Source organism: Metarhizium robertsii, assembly GCF_000187425.2.
Source record: "Metarhizium robertsii ARSEF 23 chromosome Unknown MAA_Scf_2, whole genome shotgun sequence".
In the NCBI taxonomy this organism is placed as follows: domain Eukaryota; kingdom Fungi; phylum Ascomycota; class Sordariomycetes; order Hypocreales; family Clavicipitaceae; genus Metarhizium; species Metarhizium robertsii.
This window is the reverse complement of record NW_011942160.1, coordinates 4657602-4678131: the sequence shown is the minus strand read 5'-3', so window position 1 is coordinate 4678131 and position 20530 is coordinate 4657602. Positions and strand designations below refer to the sequence as shown.

Below are 20530 nucleotides of genomic sequence, written 5' to 3'. Positions count from 1 at the left end.
TGCTTGATACCACCCGTCCTGAATGCCTTGTAGCTTCATCACATGATTAGGGTTTTAATTAAGGAGTATGCTGCTTGTAATCCTGGGCCTGGAAGCCCGGTAGCGTAGCACTGTCGAATAGGAAAACCAAATTGTTATTTGCACAATGCCCTCCTCACAGGAGCAGCAGGGCTGCCCCAATACCAGCGGCAACACCGGCCAGGCCAAGATGGCGAGGAACCACCGCACCAGCAGCGTTGGTCGTAGTAGCACCGGCCGTGGAAGCAGACGCGGTAGAAGCAGGTGCCTTGGAGCCAGATATCGTAGCCAGCGAGGTTGTGCGAGATGCACCAGCACTGCCCGTCGCCGCGGGCACATTGCCAGTCTGCGTCGCCCCGGGAGCCGGCGACAACTTGTCGACACCGGCAGTAATGACAACGGGAAACACCATGTCCTTGTACGCGGTGAGGACGTCTGAGCCTTGCGACATGAACGTGGCCGACCCGACAGCCACGGCAGCCATGACGCCGCACTCTGCGCGATTCTGGTCCGGGTTGAGCTTGCAGGAGTGTTCGAGAGACCTATCAAAGAACAGTCTGTTAGTCGAGCCTGGCCAAGAAGCTTCTCCCACGGAAACACTCACATGACGGCGGACTGATGGAGCAGATCCTCTGCGTCCTCGGCCTCGTCGCCGCCCACCTTGCCATCCCAGTCGGACATGGTGGCTTGGATCGACTGCACCAAGGTCGACGGCCCTTGCACCACCGTCATGGAAGTGCCCTCTGGCAAGCAGCTGTCCGCCGACGCCCCGGCCTCGCAGCCGAACCCGTACGTCGTCTTGTCGCCGTCGACTCCGACCACCGAGCCTCGGAGCTTGGGCCCTTCCCCGTCGTCGGCCAGCGGCTGCAGCATCGAGACCGTCGTGGTGCTGTCTGCGGCGCTGACGAGGGCGACGGCAACCGCTGCGACGCCCGCAACCAAAGACTGGCGCGCCATTTCTTACCAACGAGTGACTGAAGCGAAAGACTGAGTTGAAAAACGAGTGAAGTAAGTTGACACGGGAAAAAAAAGAAAAAAAGAAGATTCCTCTGTCCCTTATAAATACATGACACCCTGTGGAGGTTGTCCATGGTGCATGATTTTATTTTACTATGGCCATCCTGACTCTTACATGGCCCAACTTGGATACGGCCGAAAGGAAAACCGGGCCACAAGGGGCGCCGGCGGCACTTGACTTTAATCATGAGCTAAAATTCACGGCAATCCGTTATGCATGACGGCAATCCGCCAAATTGCACAACCTGGGACCATTGTCCAAGCGCGAGTTGGGCAGGTTAATGCAGCATGGAATTATTGGGGAAAACAATAGTAATTTAAGTACACAGTGGCATAAAGCTGAATGAGCATGCTGACACTATTTTAGTGGGATTACAGAGTACTCCGTACAAGCGCCTTCAATGTTGATTGAATCAATTGAATCCTTTTTATATTGACATCAATTCAATCAAATGTCGAGTCAATTTGTACTGACCCGCCCCACATGCTGCCTGCTGGAACCCCTAAAGACCCCTGCGGCGACCCTCAACCAAGCCCTAATTTGGGCCATTGACGCCCTAGAAAAAGCAATCACCTTTTCCACTCACCAGCAATCCAGTAAACATTGAACCTGGGCTATAACGGTCCTGTGTCTTGGCGATAATCGGGTCTTTCAATGGTTCACGGTCATCTAGGGCTGGTTTTCCCGTACTAGTAACGACCACCCCTCCTCAACCGTCCCAAGGGCGCAAGCACGTGGGAAACAATCTCCAACACTCGGCGCAATGCAAAGCGAGCGCCAGCAAACCAGTCTCCCTCTCGCTTTACATTCCCCCGAGACGCTGTAGAATGAGCATATCCGAGAATACTCGGCCTTGCTGATTGAGATTACGACGTTGCCCCCGACGGGATAACTCCCGACGGGATACGGCACGAAACTATGTGCGCATGACGGCAGCTGACTTGTAGACACGCCGACATGTCCTTCTCTGTCTGCAATGACCAGACCCTTCCAAGCGCATACACGTATACCGACTTGATGGTAGAGCTACAGGCTTAAACACCGGCGCAGCCAACGGCCGTGACGAGCCTAGAAAAAACTTCGAGTACGGAAACGACGAGACGGAATTTCAACTATGCAAAACCTTCATTGACCTGATTCATGACACTCTGGCTGACGTCATTGGGTTATAATCGGCCTAGTAAGAACATTGAACCCACGCGGCCCTCGTATGGTTTCAGTTTTGCTCTGCATACCATTTGCGCACTTGAATTTCAAAAGACCAAGGCTGGGAATCCGCCATTGTGACGAGGTTCAAATTCAAAGATAATATCAAAGAGTGTCAAAGGTCCTTGGTTTTCCAAGAGGAAGGAGGGGAACAGTGATCACTACAATACTCCGTATATAAGAAGGGAACGCGTGTGCTTAGGGCCCCTGCCCGGGCACGTGTTCAATCTGTGTAACCAACAGGTCCTTTGTCGGTGAAGCCCCTTTGTTGGGCTTCACGATTTGTTGGGCCCTTTCCGTGTACAGCCATAAACAAGGCTCCGTATTCTGGTATCTGAATTTCTCAAAAGTGACCAACGATAGATATTGACAGAAATGTTACTGTCCTCACGGTTTGTAAACGCTCTCACCAAATTATACCATTGCAGTAAGGCGTCTTTCTTTTTCTGCAGAAATTGACACTTGAATAATCTAGTGCCTGTAGCGGGCACCGCTAAATCAAATCCATCCCCTCGCCTCCATCACCCAGTGAGTCAACGCCTCCCCAGGCTCGGACTGAATTTCCCTGCTTTTCAGTCTCGTCCTAGTCTGATATATACCATGCCTTGGATCAATTTCTTACCCCAAATCCCCACCCCAGCCCCTAAAATCCCTGAAGTTCATCGCTCTTCCAATTCAACTAAGGCAGCGAGATTATTCTTCCACATCGCGCTTCAACAAGGCTGCTAGTTGTTAGCCGCGTGTTTTTGTGCCTTTCATTACGGTAGATAAAGACTCACCGACGTTGAGACCGTTGCTTACGAATCCATTGTTGAGGACAGCAATAACCTGCTGTCTCGGAACAACACCAAACTGAGCAAAGCCCTGCACCAGCTGAAGCTGGTTGAGCACAAGAATCTGGTTGGCAAAGTTCAAGTTCTGGATAGCCCCAAAGTTGAAGCTTTGACCAATTCCCATCTGGTTGATGATGGCAGTGATGGAAGGGGTCAAGAGGTTTTGGAAAAGATTGCCCTGAAGGCCCTGCTGGATAATCTGGTTAATATCGTCGTTCCTGTTTCCATTGTTGTTGTTATTGTTGTTGTTATTCTGGTCGTTATTGTTGTTATTGTTATTCTGGTCGTTGTTGTTATTATCCTTGTTATTGTTATTATTTTTATTATCTTTGTTGTTGTTGTTGTTGTTGTTATTCTGGCCCTTATTGTCCTTGTTCTGATCTTTGTTCTGGTCCTGGTTCTGGTTCTGGTTCTGATCCTTATTCTGGTCCTTGTTTTGATCCTTGTTCTGGTCCTTGTTTTGGTCCTTGTTTTGGTCCTGGTTGTTTTGTGTTTCGGCAGGAGCTTCTGCAGCAGCCGTTGTAGATGCAGCGGCGGGAGCAGCGCTAGATGGGCGTTCGCCTTGAGCAGCCTCCTGTCTCGCCATCAGCTCTACAAAGCCCAAGCCTCGCTTTTCCAGATCATCTTCGACGGCGGTAAGACCGGGAAGGGGTTGAAGAACCGCTCGCTCAGCCAGCTGAACAGGAACAGCCACAGCGGACACCAGGCCGGCCGTGAAGAGAAGGACAGAAACAGACTTCATTATGTCGGTATTAAAATGAAGGAATGTTTTAAAGGTAAATGAGAGTTAAAAACAAGTATGTGTCAATGAAACAGAAGTAGAGCACAGCTCTTGAAGGAAAGTGATAAAAGGAGAGGAATGGAAACGAAGGCCTCAGGTGTGTAAATCTTTGCAGATGATGACCACAGGAATGTCCCAACTGATGCGGGAGAGGCACCTCATGATATAGTCGACGGCCATTGCGCTGAGCTTCGTTTGCGTTTGCTGGGAATCAAACCTAAAACATGGATCGATACGAATAACTGTCAATATAGCGGAGTAGAAACGTCAGAACCTCTCGAGGAACAGAAAGCATGGTCTAGTGGCCTTGGTATCGTTCCACCATGATCTTGATGATTCACTTCTGACACCGGCTTGTGCACTTCCTTTGAGATCCCCAGCAACATTCATGCTAAAGCAGGCACAGCATCAAAAGACTCAACGCCACTGGCAGCTGGTGCGATGATGCACAAGGGGGCATACCGGTTCCCGAGAGGTGGTGGCTGCTTGGATTGGTTAGGGCTAAGGCGGCATTAGACGATGTAGGGCGACGACTTTCGACTTCAGACGTCAGAGAAACCAGGGTCAACAGAGACAATTCCAAAAAGTTGACACAAGACGCCGGGCAGCTCGAGACTTCTCATTGGCCCCGTGGTCCCAGGTCCAGACACCATCGATGGGATTGGGGGAATCGATAATATGCTCAATGCCAAGCATCACTAGGAGTCTGGAGGCTGTTGCAAGGGGGGGTCACATGGTGTAATGCCATTCGTGGATGAGGCCATACCATCACGCAGTGTAGACGTGCAGGGGCGTTTGCGTCAGAGTAGGCGGTGTCATGAGGGTTTGGGGCGAACCACGCTGAGGTTTTGGGTTCGGAAGCTGAAGCGTGGCGTCTTAGTCTACATGTAGGTCTGGTAGTACTAGTACTCGCAAGTGCTCAAGTGCTGCGTGGGGTACTAATTTAGAAGGAACTACTCCGTACTCCGTACGTTAGGTACCGATAAACTTGCGGGGAAGGAAGGACGGAGTCTTGGACGGCCCCTGGTTTGTCCACAGCGTCTCAGACGTCAGATCGTCCGGTATCCAGGATTGCCGACAGTCTCGGCTCTTGGCCCGACATGCTGGTTGGCCACGCCTCTGTTTTCCTTACGCAATGGCAACGACTCCAAAAATAAAAATAAAAATAAAAAATCGACCCGGGATAATCCATTTCCAAGAGACGATTTGAAAGTAGGCACCGGCGTCTTCTACCCAGCCACTTCACTCCTTGAAACCGGACATGGATTCTTTGCCCAAGAGGCTCATGCATATGCGGGCTCACCAACTCATTGCCCTACGATTGGTTTATTGCTAGAACTAAAACAGTCTCCGCGATTAGACTGGAGCCTGTAGGTCAAACTTTTCGATCACCATGTTCATCACTTTGAAGTTCAGTATCCATCCATGGCCTGCTGGCTAGGGCAATCGCCGCGTCCCATTGCCATGCCCTAAGTACACCTATTTCGGATCATGTTAGATCGTCCTGCACAGGCCACAATATCTGTTGAGCATAGTATATGGTCCCTTGATAATGCGCATGTCCAAGACACAGCCACATGCCTATTTGATAGAAGCAGTCCCGGCGCCCGACTTGCAAGGTGCAGAGACAAGGCAGCAACCCAACCAGGCGTCATCACGAACAGTCGCGAGTATATGGCGTCTTCATTTTGTCCATGTATTGTTATTTTTACAAGTATCCGTCGTACACGTCATCGCCCTATCCGCTTCCCGCCCTGTCCATCGTCGCCTTTATGGAATCCTAGCCACTCGCCCAGCAAACCCCCCGGTTTTGGTACAGGACATTCCCTCCTGGTTCGTTCTGGTGTAGAGTCGCAATAGTCTTCCGTAATCTGATTAAATTGTACAATTCCATCCCGCGATTCGGCGGCCTCTCGTCGTCTCCACCTCCTCCGTCTGCCGTTCTCGTCGACAACTACTTCACCATCGGCGTACTTGGTTCGGGGCACCGGGCACGGAAGCAAGTGCGGTAGTGCGACGACGAAGAAACTCGCGACGAGCGTCGTTGCGAAGAGTGATGAGGTCATTCGCGACCTGGGGTGAAGGTGGGGTGGCATGATCCCTCGGCGTTGTGTCTGACCTCGTCATCCAAGGACCGTCGATGGGTTCAATTGGAAGGTTAGCGCAGAGATTGGTGACCGACAGCAGCCCGGCTACTCACATGATAATTGGAACATGTTCTAGCCGCAGCAGAAGTTGCGTAGACAGCGATGGGCGACGGCCAAAGTTGACAATTGGCGTCGTTGAGTGACTTCGCGCCGCAAGAAGAAAAAAAAGGCGCCGAATGCCGTGAGCCGGCTCCTGTACGACTTGATGATTCCGAGGCTGCCTATTGGCTGGGGACTCCTTGCACAATAGCCGGAGTCGGCAAAACGTACACCCGCTCAAAAATTCCCACAATCCCTGCCGTTTTATCGCGGAGGGATCTCTTGTCAGTAAACGCACCACAAAACGGCAGAACCCACTGCCACCCGAGATTGGCTGAAGTCCTGTATCTGGCCCGACGTCACCTTCAACACCAGCTCGCGGCTCTTTCCCACATACGCCCTCAACTACCACGACGTCGCGGCCGCTAGCGACCAATACCGCAGCAATATCTCTTAGCGTATACTCACGGCTGAACATGATTTTTGTATCCTGAGCCGGGATTGCAATCGACCGCGGCGCCTCACGAGCGACCCAGGGTCAACATCATGAGCGACCTCGACAAGTGAATTGCGCCCCGTTGCCGAATCATCCCGCCCTGACGGACACTGACATTGATGGACTAGGGCTATCGCGCAGCTGCGTGCTTGTCGACCCATTCCAGAGGCCCAAGTGCGAGAGCTGTGCCACCGCGCACGAGAGCTTCTGATCGAGGAGGGCAACGTGGTCACGGTATCGGCGCCAGTCACAGTATGAAGATCGAGCCTCCTCCCCGACGGTCGGTAGCCAAGAGGCTAACATTTAGGCTAGATTTGTGGCGATATTCACGGTCAGTTTCACGATTTGATGGAACTATTTCGAGTTGGCGGAGATGTCCCTGATACGAATTATTTATTCATGGGTAAATGCCACACGACCCTGCGCATGCATTGCCATTTCGTACACGCTGCTAACGCCACGTCTAGGCGACTTTGTGGACCGAGGCTTCTACTCTCTCGAATCATTTCTTCTTCTTCTATGCTTAAAAGTACGATACCCCGACCGCATGACGCTTATCCGCGGCAACCACGAGTCCCGTCAAATCACCACAGTATACGGCTTCTACGATGAATGTTTGCGGAAATATGGCAGCGCAAACGTTTGGCGGTATTGCTGCGATGTATTCGACTATCTGGCCCTCGGGGCCATTGTTCTGGGCGCATCCAACACATTGTCCCCTGCATCTGGACCAGCGGACGAAGAGACTGAGATTGAAGTGTGCGACCAGAACGGCTCCATCATGAGTCGGTTCCCTCGCCAGCGCCAGCGGCAGCAGTCTTCTCAGCCTAGCAGCTCCCAGGAGCACGGCGCAAACGGCAGCGGTCCCGCAGGGCAGACCGGACCTCCCGGCTCAGGCGCCTCGGGCTCCAGCAATGGCAGCGTGGGCAACCCAGCCGGAGCCGTGCTCTGCGTCCATGGCGGCCTGAGCCCGCTGATTGATACAGTTGATAAGATCCGCCTGATCGATCGGAAGCAAGAGGTCCCCCACGAGGGCGCTATGTGTGACCTCCTGTGGTCCGACCCCGACGACATCGATGGCTGGGGGCTGTCGCCGCGCGGCGCAGGATTCCTCTTTGGCGCTGATATTGTCAAAGTATTCAACCACCGAAACGACCTGAGCCTCATAGCTCGCGCACATCAACTCGTCATGGAGGGCTTCAAGGAAATGTTCGACGCCTCCATTGTGACGGTCTGGTCGGCTCCGAATTACTGCTACCGCTGTGGCAACGTTGCCGCCGTCCTGGAGCTAACCGAAGACGATTCTGGCATGGGCGTCTTCTCCCGCAGCAACGGCGACGTGAACAGGAGCGATGGCGGGCGAGGCGTGATGATGGAGTCGAATGGGATGATGAAGAGCGGTCCTGCGAGACGGTATCGTGTGTTCCAGGCAGCGCCCCAAGATTCACGGGGTATGCCCGCCAAGAAGCCCGTCGCGGATTACTTCCTGTAGAGGGACTCCGTAGGCGGCTGCTTTTCTCTTCTCTTCTTCTTTTTTTGTTCGGGTGCTCTGCATCGACTAGACGTAGATGATGAATATGGACCATGTCTCGGAATAGTTACGGCGTTATACAATGTTTTGACACGGTATCCATTGTCAACCTGGTTCTGTCGTTGCTCTCTGAACTAGTATCTGCAAGTAGCCCCATGCGTGTCGAGGAACGCGCGCCGAGGCCTGTCACTTGCTGAGTCCTTAATACGGAGTAATGGCTAGCTATTCCGAGCGCTAAACTCGTGCACCATTCTAGCAGAAGCGACACTCGTCCGTGTCCAATGTAGAAGCTTGACCCCAGACAGCCTTTGAGACATGAAGCGAGAGTCGCAATCCGCCAGTGACATGCCGCCCAACCTACTTGCGGCATGCCAAAACATCATACACATTCACAGGGCGTTAGCCACAGGGGACACGGCACGTCGATGTGTCATGTGTGTCTTGAGACATGCCGAACCCTCCTGTTGCCTGGCGTTGGCCATTGGCGCGGTAATCATCTAACGGGACCTGGTCATGTCATTGCCCCGGCAAGCCATCGACGGCGTCGGATCAGATCTCACAATGACAACTTGATGACTAGACGAGGGCAAGGACGGCAATTCTGTCTCGCCTAGATGCCATCATGGACGAACGCGCGGTGGCGGCGGCGGGTCATCCCCGGACGGTTTTACGGCGTAGCCTGATGCCGAGGGCCCTTCTCCCGGCTCCTATATTCGACGTGTCACTATTCAGAATGCCAGAGTTTGGTTCGACAAATTATTATTAAACCTGGGGTGTGGAAGCGGCAGTGCACGACCGTCAAGTACCTGCGAGCCCCGTGAATGACAGATTTGACGCCTCATCATGAAATCACCACGTTTTGCGGCTGCCGCGAATCAAGACGGGCGTGGTGGTAAAGGCCCTCACCAACGATAATGTCCCAACAAGGCACTTTGTACAGGTGCACAGCACAAGTCCACCAGACAAACCGCTGAGTCGCTGGCCCGTGGCTGGCCAAGGCATTTTTCCCACCCGTGAGCGGTGCCAAGTGATGTCTTCGGTTACCTACAGCCGAGGGGTGTGGATTGTCATGACTCTGTAACTTGGTCCCCTGCGATACGCCCTCGTATAAATGCAACGATGGACTGTATTCGTGTTGTACCAGTGGCCAGGCACAGAAACAACAGCTCACACACGCGTGCGATTGGTGCCAGAGGCAGCGGCGGTGGGAGTGGGCGCTGCTGCAAGAGCCACAAGAGTTTATTTAAAAAAAAAAAAAAACTATGCTAAAGCTGTCCCTTGGCGGCATGGATCTCGGATGGATTCCAGTTCCAGTTGTCTGGGTTGCTGGGGTTAATTCCCGTCGAAGCAAGGGCGTGAGCGCAAGGCTGTTTTGGCGGCTGCTGAATCGTGCCCTTTGACCTTGCGAGCCGTGGTGATGGTCGAGGTGGATTTTCCCTGGCCAGCACAGTCGCCGTCGCTGCCTCGGCATTCGCGACACGATAGGCTCTTGTTGGCGGAATACCAAGACGTACATGGTCCGATGATGACGATGGAGACACCTGATCGGCAACGACGGGTTCGGACTCCGGAACGGAATGGCGGCGTGGATCCACGACGAGGGACGTGGGAGGCTCGGTGGCGGATCTTGATTCGGACGGGCCAGGTTGGGCTGGCGGCGTGGTGGCGACGTTGCAGTCGAGACTCGCGATGCTGGGGCTCGGGCCAGAGTGCTGGAAGCAACGTTGACTGCTGAGCGCTGGCGAGCCGTGGTGAGGCTCCATGTCCCATGTCAGTGTGCTGGTGCTGGTGGTGTCTTGACTCTCACGCTGGAGTCTTGACGTCTGGCCCTGCGTCTGGGCCTGTCTGGTCACTGGTGCCCGGTGCTAGCAGCAGACGCAGGCGCGCTAGCCGCACATTGACAGCCAGGCGCCAGACATCCAAATCAGACATGGAAGCCGTCTGGTTGGAAGCCAACCGGCGACATCGAACCCAGTGCAACATTGAACCTCGGCTGTGCGGCGTCGGCGTCGTCGTCGTCTCTGGGATGGGATGCAAGATGCATCTCCCCGTGGAGCTTGTTTTGCTTTGTCTTGATCTCAGCTGGCGCTGCATCCATCTGCATGTCCAAAGTCCGCCACGCCGATGAGTTCGGGCCCGCGTGCTCCCATGCTTTGAGTTTGACACATGTCTTATTTGCATCTCCGCCGCCGGCCCTTGGTCCCATTGCCGTCATATGCCCGATGGTTGTACATACGGAGACTACTATTGCTCTTGGCCGCATTTGCATTGATACTTTCATCGCCGTCTGTTTATACCGGCTGGACATGGTATCACGGTGTGTCATCCTGGCTTCGGTGCCGCTCCCGTGGCGTATGGCGCATGTCTGTTACAACCTCATCCACTTATACCCGTATCAACGGCCTCCTCATCGACCCCCAGGCAATTCTTTATCGGGCCCAGATATTTTTCGAGTCCGAGTGTTTGACACCGAGCCCGTCGTGTCTCTGAAACCCATCCGCCTCCGTATCTGTGCCACCTCATACTTATCCTACAAGTCACATACCTAGGTATTCAGACGTGCTAGCTCCAAGACACCAGTCTCCCACGATCCAATCGAGTCCCCGTGAGTCCACGACCCTGACTACCCCAACTTGTGGCGTATCCCGTCCCTGTGGCTTCCTGACTCGATACTGCAGGAGCCTCTGCTTCGTCCTGCATGCCTCACAGTAACACCTGTAGTCGCACGGTACTTTTGTTGCAAGGTTTGTAACCAATTGTTTTGCTCCCTGTGTTATTCTTTGCACCTCTTCAGCCCAACAGGCCTACGTATGCTTGGCTACTCTCGCAGTACTGATGTCGCAGCCGGCAACCATTCTGACTCGGCTCTTAACTGCTTCTTTCGTTTTGCACTCCCGGTGCGCAGGGATATTGACGGCTTCATTATGTCCGGCACATATTTTACTATGTTATTGTGCTTTACACCGTCCAGGGGTTGTTTCCCGGCATTCTTCTATGGCGCCTTACTGGCACCGTGCTTGTTTTGCCCGCCAACGCCCGTCCTGATTCCTGAACCGTCTGCGCCTAAAAAGAACGAAGTCATATGCCGAAGAAGAAGAAGAGGAAAAGGGGAAAGGAAAAAGGGAAGGAAGCTAAGGAAGCTAGGGAGGAAGCGCAAGTGACAAGTCTCTTTAAAAAAAAAATAAAAAAAAATATAAAAAAAAAAAGAGAGAGAGAGAGAGAGTGAGAAAAAAAAAAACCTTTCCCCTCTTCGTCCTGGTGTTTTGATCTTATCGGATTAGGAGCGCATTCGCTCACCAACTGAATTTGACCGACTCCGTTGGCAACCTCAGATCACCAATTAACAACCCAGGTTGATCACGCCCCTTTTCTTTTTTTTTCCTTTTTTTTCTTTTTTTTTTTTTGGCGTGGTTCGAAGAATTGGAGGCGGACACAACTCGCTCGGACTGCGGGTGTCACCCTTAATCAACCCCGTTCAGTCCAATTCTTCAACTTGATTCCGGAATCAGGACACCTACCCTTGCATTCCCTTGATCCAAACGTTGCCGTTCTTTGCCTTGATTCGAATTTCGCTGTACTTCTCGCATATTTTTGTGGGGAAATGCTTGCCAAGCACATGTCCAAAGATTCGCCTGATTCATGCCATGAGGCTGTCTGGTGGCACAAGGGTCCTATAATCGAACCAGTTGACCTCGCACAATTTCCAACACCTGCCCTAGAATTTCGCCAAGCCATTAATGCTTCCACTGGTGTCCCGCGCCACTACAACGTAATTGTATTAGTAGCTACAGGCTTCCAACTACCGGCCGGAAATCACAATTCAGCTCGAGCCATATGCTTGAGCCTCTGGTATTCCGTTGATGGTTCGCACTGGTGTATTCGGGATGACGCTCGAGGTTGAGTCGGACTGCTTGCGGGGTATTTATTCCGTCTGATAATAGTCAAGGGATGCTGGTCTGATAGGTAGGCCTAGGATCAAAGTCAATTCCAGCTCCTGGCCACCTCCACTCGGCAATATTGGGGTCTGATTCAGCGACTGATTCAGCTGGTGGTCAAATATGACGCTCGAGTCTTCAAAGTGCTGATAATTTCAGCACAAGCCCCGCGCTTCTCTGCTCTTTTGTTGATAACAAAAGCCCCCGTCAGTGACAAAGAAACAATTTGAGTATGCTTCCTCTGTCAAAAAGGTCCTCCTTGAGGTCCATATCGGTTCGTTGGATCGTTGTAGGGACTCATAGAAAACTGGTAGTTCATCGTTAAGCGATTATCGATAGGCATTGGCTGACCTCTGACCAAGTCGTGTCGCGAGTCGTTCACCATCTGCCCAGATGCACTTTGGAACTGATCTGATTGCGTTATAGCTGGCTGTGCCGAAAAAGCTGATGGAGAATAATGAGGATGGTCTGTCGGTGAAACACCAGCAAGCTGTTGCGGGTGATGGTTGTAAGACACGCTCGGCTGTGATGGCTCCCAAACAGAAGAATTTGTCGTAGAGGCGCTTGCTATCGAGTCCTCTCTACTAGATTGGCTCGGTATAGCAAACTGCTGAGTCTGTTCCAGATGCGCCGCTCTTCGAGGCAGCATTGCTTGGCTTAAGGATTGCATGGCAACTCCTGCCTCCTCCCTGAGGCGGATTGGTTGTGCCCGACCAGACTCACAACTATTTTCTGTGGATGCTTGCAAGTAATGAGTAATGTACTCATTCGTAACCCCGTATCTGTTTAGGAGTTCCCTTAGTTGTGTATTTTCATCTGCGACTCTTCTGGCAGCCATTTGAACTTCGGCAGAGGCTTCGATGCCTTGGAGTTCGCAGACTCGCAGTCGCTGCTCGAGTTCCTGCAAGTACTCTCTCCTCCGCGCGCGAGATCTCCGTTGATTATCACGAATTCGAGCCAGGTTGGCCTTGTGCTGTTGAGGACCGGAAAGAAAGGGTGTTAGACATGATACAAGAAGAAAGGCAAGGTATTCTCCTAATCATTTCGACGTGGCACTGTAGACTTGGAACTCACCGCTGGAGTAGTCATTTAGTCGACAACAGACGGCGTCTTCGTAGGCAAGGAGGCACACGATGGTGTCGCACGAAGTTGGGAATGAGTGGAATGAGATGGAGAGGAGAGGGCGAGTTTAGTTGGGCAGCTGTGAAAGCAATAGATAGGCTTCTTTGTATGGAATATTTGTTAGGCTGATAAGAGACGGAGGAATAAAAGGTTGCAGCAGCTAAGTCGAGGTATAGAACCGTGGTGAGGTATATATGACACTAATGGAAATGAGAAGCTGAAAAAAGGGCTATATCATGTCAACATCAAAGGTCCCAAAGACACACATGTGTAGGGAGAGAGATGGTCCAGAGGACCCGGCATAGACGGATACGACGGGCGTAATTGTATCAAAATTGGCAGCCCACACTAGATATCGGTCCAGATCCGCGGATCTCCAACAAGATTTAAAAGAGGAAATTACTTGATTCAAGGCACCGAGAGACCACCGACCCTCGGCAGGAGACTACAGCGAAGTGAGCCTGGCTGGCGGTCGAGAATGGCCATGGGTACCCAATGTTGTCGTCTGGTGGCTAACAGGCGGGGATATTCAAAACTGAAGACGCTAGTAACAGGGGGAGTATAAACAGACATCGGCCCCGGTTTCTGGATTCGAAGCTGGCAGAAGGATGACCTGCCTGTGTTGTGACTTTGTGCCTGGGGGGGTGTGAATATGTGAAAACGCCACAGGTGGGTAGCTGTGTGTAGGCGTGTTGGACGTAGAAATTCAGAAATATGGCTCAACTATGTGGCGGGATATTAAAAAAAATGACGGCAAATGATGAATTCGTTGGCACTGCCTTGGCTTTGACAAAAATAGACTCCGTACGCTGATGGACCAAAGGAAAAATATGCACTTTTGGTCTTGGCCACGAGTAATGAATGTCCATACAAGAATTAGAGCTGCTGCAAGGGCAATATAACGACTCATGCCATATGATGCATATTCTAGGAGTCGCCCAAACAAGGCATCATCAACCTTGATCGGCTTTCTTGATCTTGGCTTGCTGTCGCCATGGTGAGCCTGTAGTCGTCTGTGTGTTGGCAGTCGGTCACGATGTTCTTTGTTCATGGTTTTGGCACATGAACCCTTGGGCTGGCTGCTGGCTAGCCAAGGGGCATATCCACACCGTTTTCAATCCACCAAGAGCAAGTTGCACAACCTGCAGTTTCCTGCATGTGAAGTGCATTGGTGTGCGGACGGGAGGGTGTGAGAACATCAGCTTTTGGACACCAGACGGCCTTTCACCCTGTGGCTCGGGAGGCGACGTCAAAATGCGCGTGATCCAACACAAACAATCTTTGGCCCTTTCCAACGTCTCGGGCTCGCTACCGTTGCTCCTCTAGGCGGCCCAACTTTGGCCCAGCGCGACGGGCCACATCGGAATTTTTTTGCCTTTCTTCAATGGTGCCACTGTGGCATGCCCTCGACTGTCGCAAAGAGCTGAAGTGTGTACTTGATACTACACGGCACTCGAGTCCAATCGAACCGGCACCAGCCACACGGTGCTGTTGACCGGGTGCTTTCCGATGTGGGCAAGGAATTGTCCAGACCCAAGTGCGTCAATTGTTTCAACCCCCATCTCCCGCGGCTAAACACTTGCCTAGCCCTGCCATTAGACTTGAGCTATGTCATATTTTTGGAAGAAGTGTTTGGGGAATAGACTACTGGCTAGCTTGATGCTTTCCACGCCAGAGCAGTTAGCCCAACTACTAGTTGTCAAATTGGGGCTGTTGTATTGACTATGTGCCCCATGATGGCCTCGATGACATACTACGTCCCATCCCACAAACCAGGGGCATAGGCATAACGTGCCTACCTTAGTGGTCGTCCCCGACAATTCTTGGCGGCCACATCCGCTTCTAGTGCAGAGCTTGAGCTGTCGCTGCTTTGACCTGAGTAGCCTCTTGTCGAGAGATTGTACGTAATCCGCAATAAAGTACTTGTATACCACGGCCTCCTCTAGGTAGCTAGACATTGTAGTCGGCGTACGGGGCAGGAACCTTCTCAACGGGTCCGCCCGCCAGAGCCGCAATACTTCACGACGATCTGACTTGGTAGCTTACAGATGGATGGGGGTTATCATTGTAGCCTTGAAATCTGAATCACTCAAGAATGGCGTTACGACTCACCTCGGCAGCTATCCGACTGGCAATAGCGGCTAGAAAGCACCCATGATGTCAGCATCTCACTTCCTGGGCTTCAATCAGTCTGGCCATCGACGCAGTAATGATGCTTCTCCCGCAGACCAGTTCGGGGACAATTCTTTGGTGTCGGGGCACTTGCATACCGGGTAAACCACGAGACCATCGGTATCTTGGCCCGTATATGCGTTCTACGCGTCTGCTTCTAGGGGATGAGGATGAGATTACATAACCAATGCATATTGCATCTGCAAGAAGGAACACTTCCGGGATGTCAATACATATGATGGCATCAGTCTTGGACTGAAATAGAGATGTACTTCAAGGTGTGCTTACGGCAGATAGCTGGGTCGTCGAGGGTTCGCTCTTCCCACTGATCGCTGTGAGTCGCTGCGAAAGATGTCGGTTTCCCAAGTTAGTTTCCCTTAAATTAGAAGATCGATAGTGATATGCTTGCTTGAATTGCTCATTGATTCGCGAGCTAGACTGTGTAGTCGTATATGTTCGGTGATCTTCTGAGCTGTGAATCTAAGTCCTGCCACGGCGTTGGCGATGATTAGGTCGACCTTGCAGGTATAAGTCTGGGTGAAAATATCATAGCAGCTTCGGAGCCCAAACTTCTGCCACAAAAGTTCGTTTAATTGGTTATACTTTAAAGTATCGTACTCGAAGATGGAGACGAAGCTGGCTGAATCCTTCGTCCCTTGAGGACAGAGGAACTCAATTCCTTGGCGGACCTGCTCGATGGCATGGGGGTCTAGCATGAGAACTAAAACCCATTGCGCCGCTCGTTTTCCAACTGTAATAAGCTGGGCGGGTTGCAAGTGATGTCAGCTGGTCGCACCCAGATGGAGAATAACCGCGGTAGGAGAGGCAACGGCTCCAAAGGCGTGGACATGCTACCATGGCGTTCAGCATTCGCCAGTGTATTGGTCGTGAGAAGAGACGGTTTCCACGCCATGATATCTAGTAGTTGTTTGATAAGCAAACATCTCTGGCTCGATAAAAGGGATGAAGAGGTAAGATCGCGGTTCATATCTTACATGTCAACGACTCTTCTCCTCAATACGGGCAACCTGAAAGTCCTCATCGGTGATCGTAAGGTGAAATCTGCTTCAAAGTTTCGTCACTTATAGGTATCAATCCCAAAGTCTTTCTCACTTTCAGTGAGAATAGGCCATAGTTTACGCCAAGTTGAGTGACGAGATCGCTGGCTGAAGAGATAGGACATGCCGGGGCTGAAGTAGCGAGTGGTAAGAGACGTCTGGTAAGAGTCGAACGGCCAAGTATCGGTTGATGCAAAAGTTTCGTTTGCCATCCCGAAAAGTGATATTCGGCCGATTGTGGCTGATTGCAGGTCAGATCCGGTCTGGTCAGTTTCGAGATGACGGGTTGGCAGTTCTCAGCAACTCCGCGACCAGCAAAGCTCTGAATTTATTCCTCCCCTCACCAGATTTGGATAGTGTATTTCAGAGAAAGGCAGATTAGAGCAAGAGCAAGAGTGGCGCTGCGAATTTACCGAGCCAGGTCGCGCATCGCCCGAGTTTCGTGGCTGACTACCTAGGTACTAGGTAGTTTATAAGATCAAGTACAAATTCAACCAATCATTTGAAAAGTAAACCAAAGACCACGAAGTAACTTCTTTGCTGGAACGAAATGGACCCGCAATGTAAAGAAACCTGAATAAGCTGTCATCGCAGTAGTAGAGCATCCTGGACTTCGCAGCTCCCAGAAGTTCCGTTCTCTGCTTCGTTGGTTTATACCGATTGCGGCGTATCCGCAAATAGACCGTCTGGCCTTCAGGTTCATGTTGGTGTGGTGCGCCTGCTTTGCCACAGAACTTCCAACATGGGAACTGAATTGAGGCGACCGTTTCTCAGCAATTAAATAGGGTGTGATATGCTCGCCACCGTATTGCAGTGACGTGAGATTTAGTATGATATGCTTGCAGAAGTTTCAATGCAGAATCGAATATGTAGTCGGCATATACACTTCTCTTCATCGGCTTAATCCCCAAGAGGATGCGGTCTGCACTTAAACCCAGTTGTTTTTTTGTGATGTCGACTGCTTTCAGTAGCTTATTACGCTCCGTATACATCGATTTCCTACATATATTTAAGGGTCAGTAAAGAGACAAAGGTTTGGGGGCAACATATGATACGCTTAGCTAGAATCGTAAATAGATTTCTTTCTAAACATCCTTGCGGCACTTGCCTCAAATGAGGCCAGATATACTCCGTAGTGGAACAGACGAAACCTACGTTATCGTTGACCCTCTTCGTAACTTGATCGTGTCTGTTTGTTGTATTATTGATAACCACATCCAGGGTTCCTTGAGCCACGCGAGCCAGCGTAACAAGCGTTTAAGTCGTAAACTCAGGATGCCACACAATTTACCAAGCGACAGATGTCGGTACTGACAGAAAGGTGTTTTTGGTCACTTTTTAGATACCCCTACTGAAATTGAGTCCGAGATGGTAACGCCGCAAGGAAAATCCAAAAGATCGATCATTCTGCCGATCCTCAAGACAAATGGATCTGGTCGTACAAATTATCCGAGTTGCGTATGCCTGCGGCGAATAATTAGCACCGCGAAATCCGACTTAGCATCGAAATTATTTTCATGTAGCTGTGCATCTAGCACTTTTTTCTTAATACCAGAGCTGTATCTAGCTGATGCCGCTCTGGTATGCCGCTCTGGTAGGCTTGAGTAATTTAATCCTAGATGAATAGTTCAAGCTTGGATCCTTGATTTAGTGAGATGAAATGGCTCAGAGGAGGAGAACCCGTCCTCTCTATGCCAGCTATAACTTTTCGATGTCGCAGGGAGTGCAGAGTGAGAAGACGCGATTGCGCCCATCAAGAACCTTGGGGGCCGCATGATGTCAATTGTGCGTTGAAAATGGGGTGCATAAATGACAGTGGTATTAATTTCGAACTCAAATTGGTTTGCCTCTTGCGATTCATTCAGTCTGCCTTCGGCAAATTCCGACCCCAAAAGACCTATCTGGCAAGTTAGACTATTTCCGTTTACTATTGACTATCCAGTCTGGTGATCCATTCATGCTGTCTGGATGTTCGCCACATTTAGTGTTGTATGTACTTCGTATTGGGGCCAGGGCTCTTCATTCCGGCAGTGACGGGACAGTTTTTATGGAAGTTGGCAAGACTCTGTAATTACAAGATTGTTACACAGTCAGCCCCTGCTTTAAAACGTGTTTGATCCGTTCTCTCGCAACAAAGGTTCACATCGTATATAACGCGATGGTGCCAAATTTCGAAGTGAACAAAGGATGACGAAACGAAACCGCGACTCACCTTGCAACCTAATATGGTTGTATTCACGATGATCACGCACAAAAACCGTGCTCAACCACGTAATAAGACGCTGGGTCGTATGCTGGTGCCTTAACTACTACCATGACTGAAAAGGAAGACAGGCGTCACTTAACGCCTCCGGCCCGGTAACCTAATGATTAATCCATCAAATAGACCGGTCGGCGCAGGGAAGCATTGTGCCTCGCAAGGGCCTTGTGTTCGTGCGTCCCCGGTCGGCTGGGGACACTCGCCCTAGGGCAATGCCTCGTTAAACATTGATCAGTTCTGGTCTTGTGACGCAAGCTTTATTCCCTGGCACAAGGAAACGCGGACCATTCTCTTGGATTGAGACCTCTAGTTGCCTGGTACGGTTCCAGATTTCTCGTGGGGCACCGGGGTTGTGCATCAAAAGCAAGGGTGTCAGTACTCTAAAGATGGAAGATAAAAATCGGTCAGACTTCTCGGTAGAAACGATATTGTTCCCAATTTTGTGAGTGGGTTCAGAACAGCACAAAGTAGCCAGTCAAACGATGATAAGTTGGGGGTCAGAGAAGAAAATCACAAGAGTCAGATGCCATTTGTTGACATTGATCATTCAATGTTTGTACACACAAAACGAATCAGGGGTGAAAGGGCTTGGCAGAGCGCGCACCACGCTGTGTCACAGTGTGTGTGCAGCTGGCACCGGGGTAGCTCCTTCCGTCTGGCTCGTGTCGCTCATAGAGCGTCACCGACTGCTGTACCGGCTTTGTTCAGCTACTCCGTCTCAGCATCCTGATGGAATCCAGACGCTACCTAATGACGCATTTGAGCCCAACTTTCTAACTTTAGAAAACCGAGCACGTCCTGGGCCACAGCCCAATGACACTTGGCTGCTTTTAAACAGTTTGTTCGTGGCAGCATCTTGGTGGTCACGTTCTGCCTGGTCTACCCCGTATTACGTGGTGCCCTGTCATATCCTTGGCCATGTTTTGTTTTTCTGTTTCCAGGGTACCGAGCTACTCCTTATTTACGCACTTGGCACTTGGGTAGGTATCGAGGCCAAAAATACGATGCCCTAGAAACAGCTTTTCTCCTCGTCATATAATTCCCGAGTATATTCCGTGCAGTGACACAAGCAGCGGTATAAAGGCCAGAGTCGGTGCCATCCCGTCTCACACTTATCACTCCCTCTTCTTGCCAACGACGAACACCACACAGCTTACGACATACATTTCAATCATCATTCGAGAACTAGCAGCGATGTTTGCCCTTTTCAAGTCGTTCGTGGTCTGCGCATTGGTGGCTGTGGCCCAGGCGGACACTATCAAAATCACGGCGCAGAACGACAACACATTCAACCCAAACTCAGTCACAGCAAAGAAGGGCGATATTCTTGAATTTCACTTCCAACCTAAGAACCATAGTGTTGTAGCAGGCGACTACAAATACCCTTGTTCTCCTCTCCCAATAGGCAGCGGGTTCTTTTCTGGGTATATGGATGTAGAAAGCGGCGAAGGAGTAGGTCTTTGCGTATTGTTGTCGCGAATGCACGCTGAGTGAAAAGCTAACATAGTTTCAGGATAAAGTTTTCCGTGTGACAGTGAATAACACAAATCCCATGGCGTTTTATTCCTCACAAGGTGATGAGTGTCCGAAAGGCATGGTCGGCATGGTCAATCCGAACGGCACAGAAACCCTAGATGACTACAAGAAAAGGGCCGGCGGCTTGGCTAGAGGTGTCACTCCTGGCAATTCTCCTTATGGCGGAGATGTGACTGGAAACACGTCTCCGAGCCCGAGTGGCAGCAAGAACGGTGACAAGGACAAGGGTGGTGAGAGCGGTGCTGGTGCTCTGCGTGCTTCTCTTTTAGCACTGGCTACTGCCTGGGGAGCTATCATTCTGAGTGCGTGAAATAAGTTCGGACATCATGTATGATAGAGTGGCAATGGATGCGGTTCTTCCTATTCGGGGGGTACTGG

General features: G+C 51.2%; 6 protein-coding genes across 6 annotated transcripts; 2 read left to right on the top strand and 4 right to left on the bottom strand.

The window, feature by feature from the left end:
• Nucleotides 1–154: 154 nt before the first annotated feature.
• Nucleotides 155–975, bottom strand: MAA_05093 (uncharacterized protein; the record flags this gene model as incomplete). The annotated part of the gene is made up of 2 exons (XM_007823091.1): nt 155–560; nt 623–975. The coding sequence occupies 2 exons, from the start codon at nt 973–975 to the stop codon at nt 155–157; spliced, it is 759 nt and encodes a 252-aa protein (XP_007821282.1).
• Nucleotides 976–2974: 1999 nt separating this feature from the next.
• MAA_05094 (uncharacterized protein) lies at nt 2975–3817 on the bottom strand (the record flags this gene model as incomplete). The annotated part of the gene is made up of 1 exon (XM_007823092.1): nt 2975–3817. One exon carries the CDS (start codon nt 3815–3817, stop codon nt 2975–2977), a length of 843 nt encoding a protein of 280 aa, XP_007821283.1.
• Nucleotides 3818–6588: 2771 nt separating this feature from the next.
• Nucleotides 6589–8030, top strand: MAA_05095 (Serine/threonine-specific protein phosphatase/bis(5-nucleosyl)-tetraphosphatase; the record flags this gene model as incomplete). Its single annotated transcript, XM_007823093.1, has 4 exons — nt 6589–6605; nt 6667–6790; nt 6851–6941; nt 7006–8030. The coding sequence occupies 4 exons, from the start codon at nt 6589–6591 to the stop codon at nt 8028–8030; spliced, it is 1257 nt and encodes a 418-aa protein (XP_007821284.1).
• A 1304-nt stretch (nt 8031–9334) lies between these two features.
• MAA_10862 (UPF0047 domain protein) lies at nt 9335–9832 on the bottom strand (the record flags this gene model as incomplete). The annotated part of the gene is made up of 1 exon (XM_011412781.1): nt 9335–9832. The coding sequence occupies one exon, from the start codon at nt 9830–9832 to the stop codon at nt 9335–9337; it is 498 nt and encodes a 165-aa protein (XP_011411083.1).
• Nucleotides 9833–15675: 5843 nt separating this feature from the next.
• MAA_05097 (adenylosuccinate lyase) lies at nt 15676–16211 on the bottom strand (the record flags this gene model as incomplete). Its single annotated transcript, XM_007823095.2, has 2 exons — nt 15676–16059; nt 16095–16211. 2 exons carry the CDS (start codon nt 16209–16211, stop codon nt 15676–15678), a joined length of 501 nt encoding a protein of 166 aa, XP_007821286.2.
• A 3599-nt stretch (nt 16212–19810) lies between these two features.
• Nucleotides 19811–20462, top strand: MAA_10861 (Mannose-binding lectin; the record flags this gene model as incomplete). Its single annotated transcript, XM_011412780.1, has 2 exons — nt 19811–20068; nt 20130–20462. The coding sequence occupies 2 exons, from the start codon at nt 19811–19813 to the stop codon at nt 20460–20462; spliced, it is 591 nt and encodes a 196-aa protein (XP_011411082.1).
• Nucleotides 20463–20530: the final 68 nt, after the last annotated feature.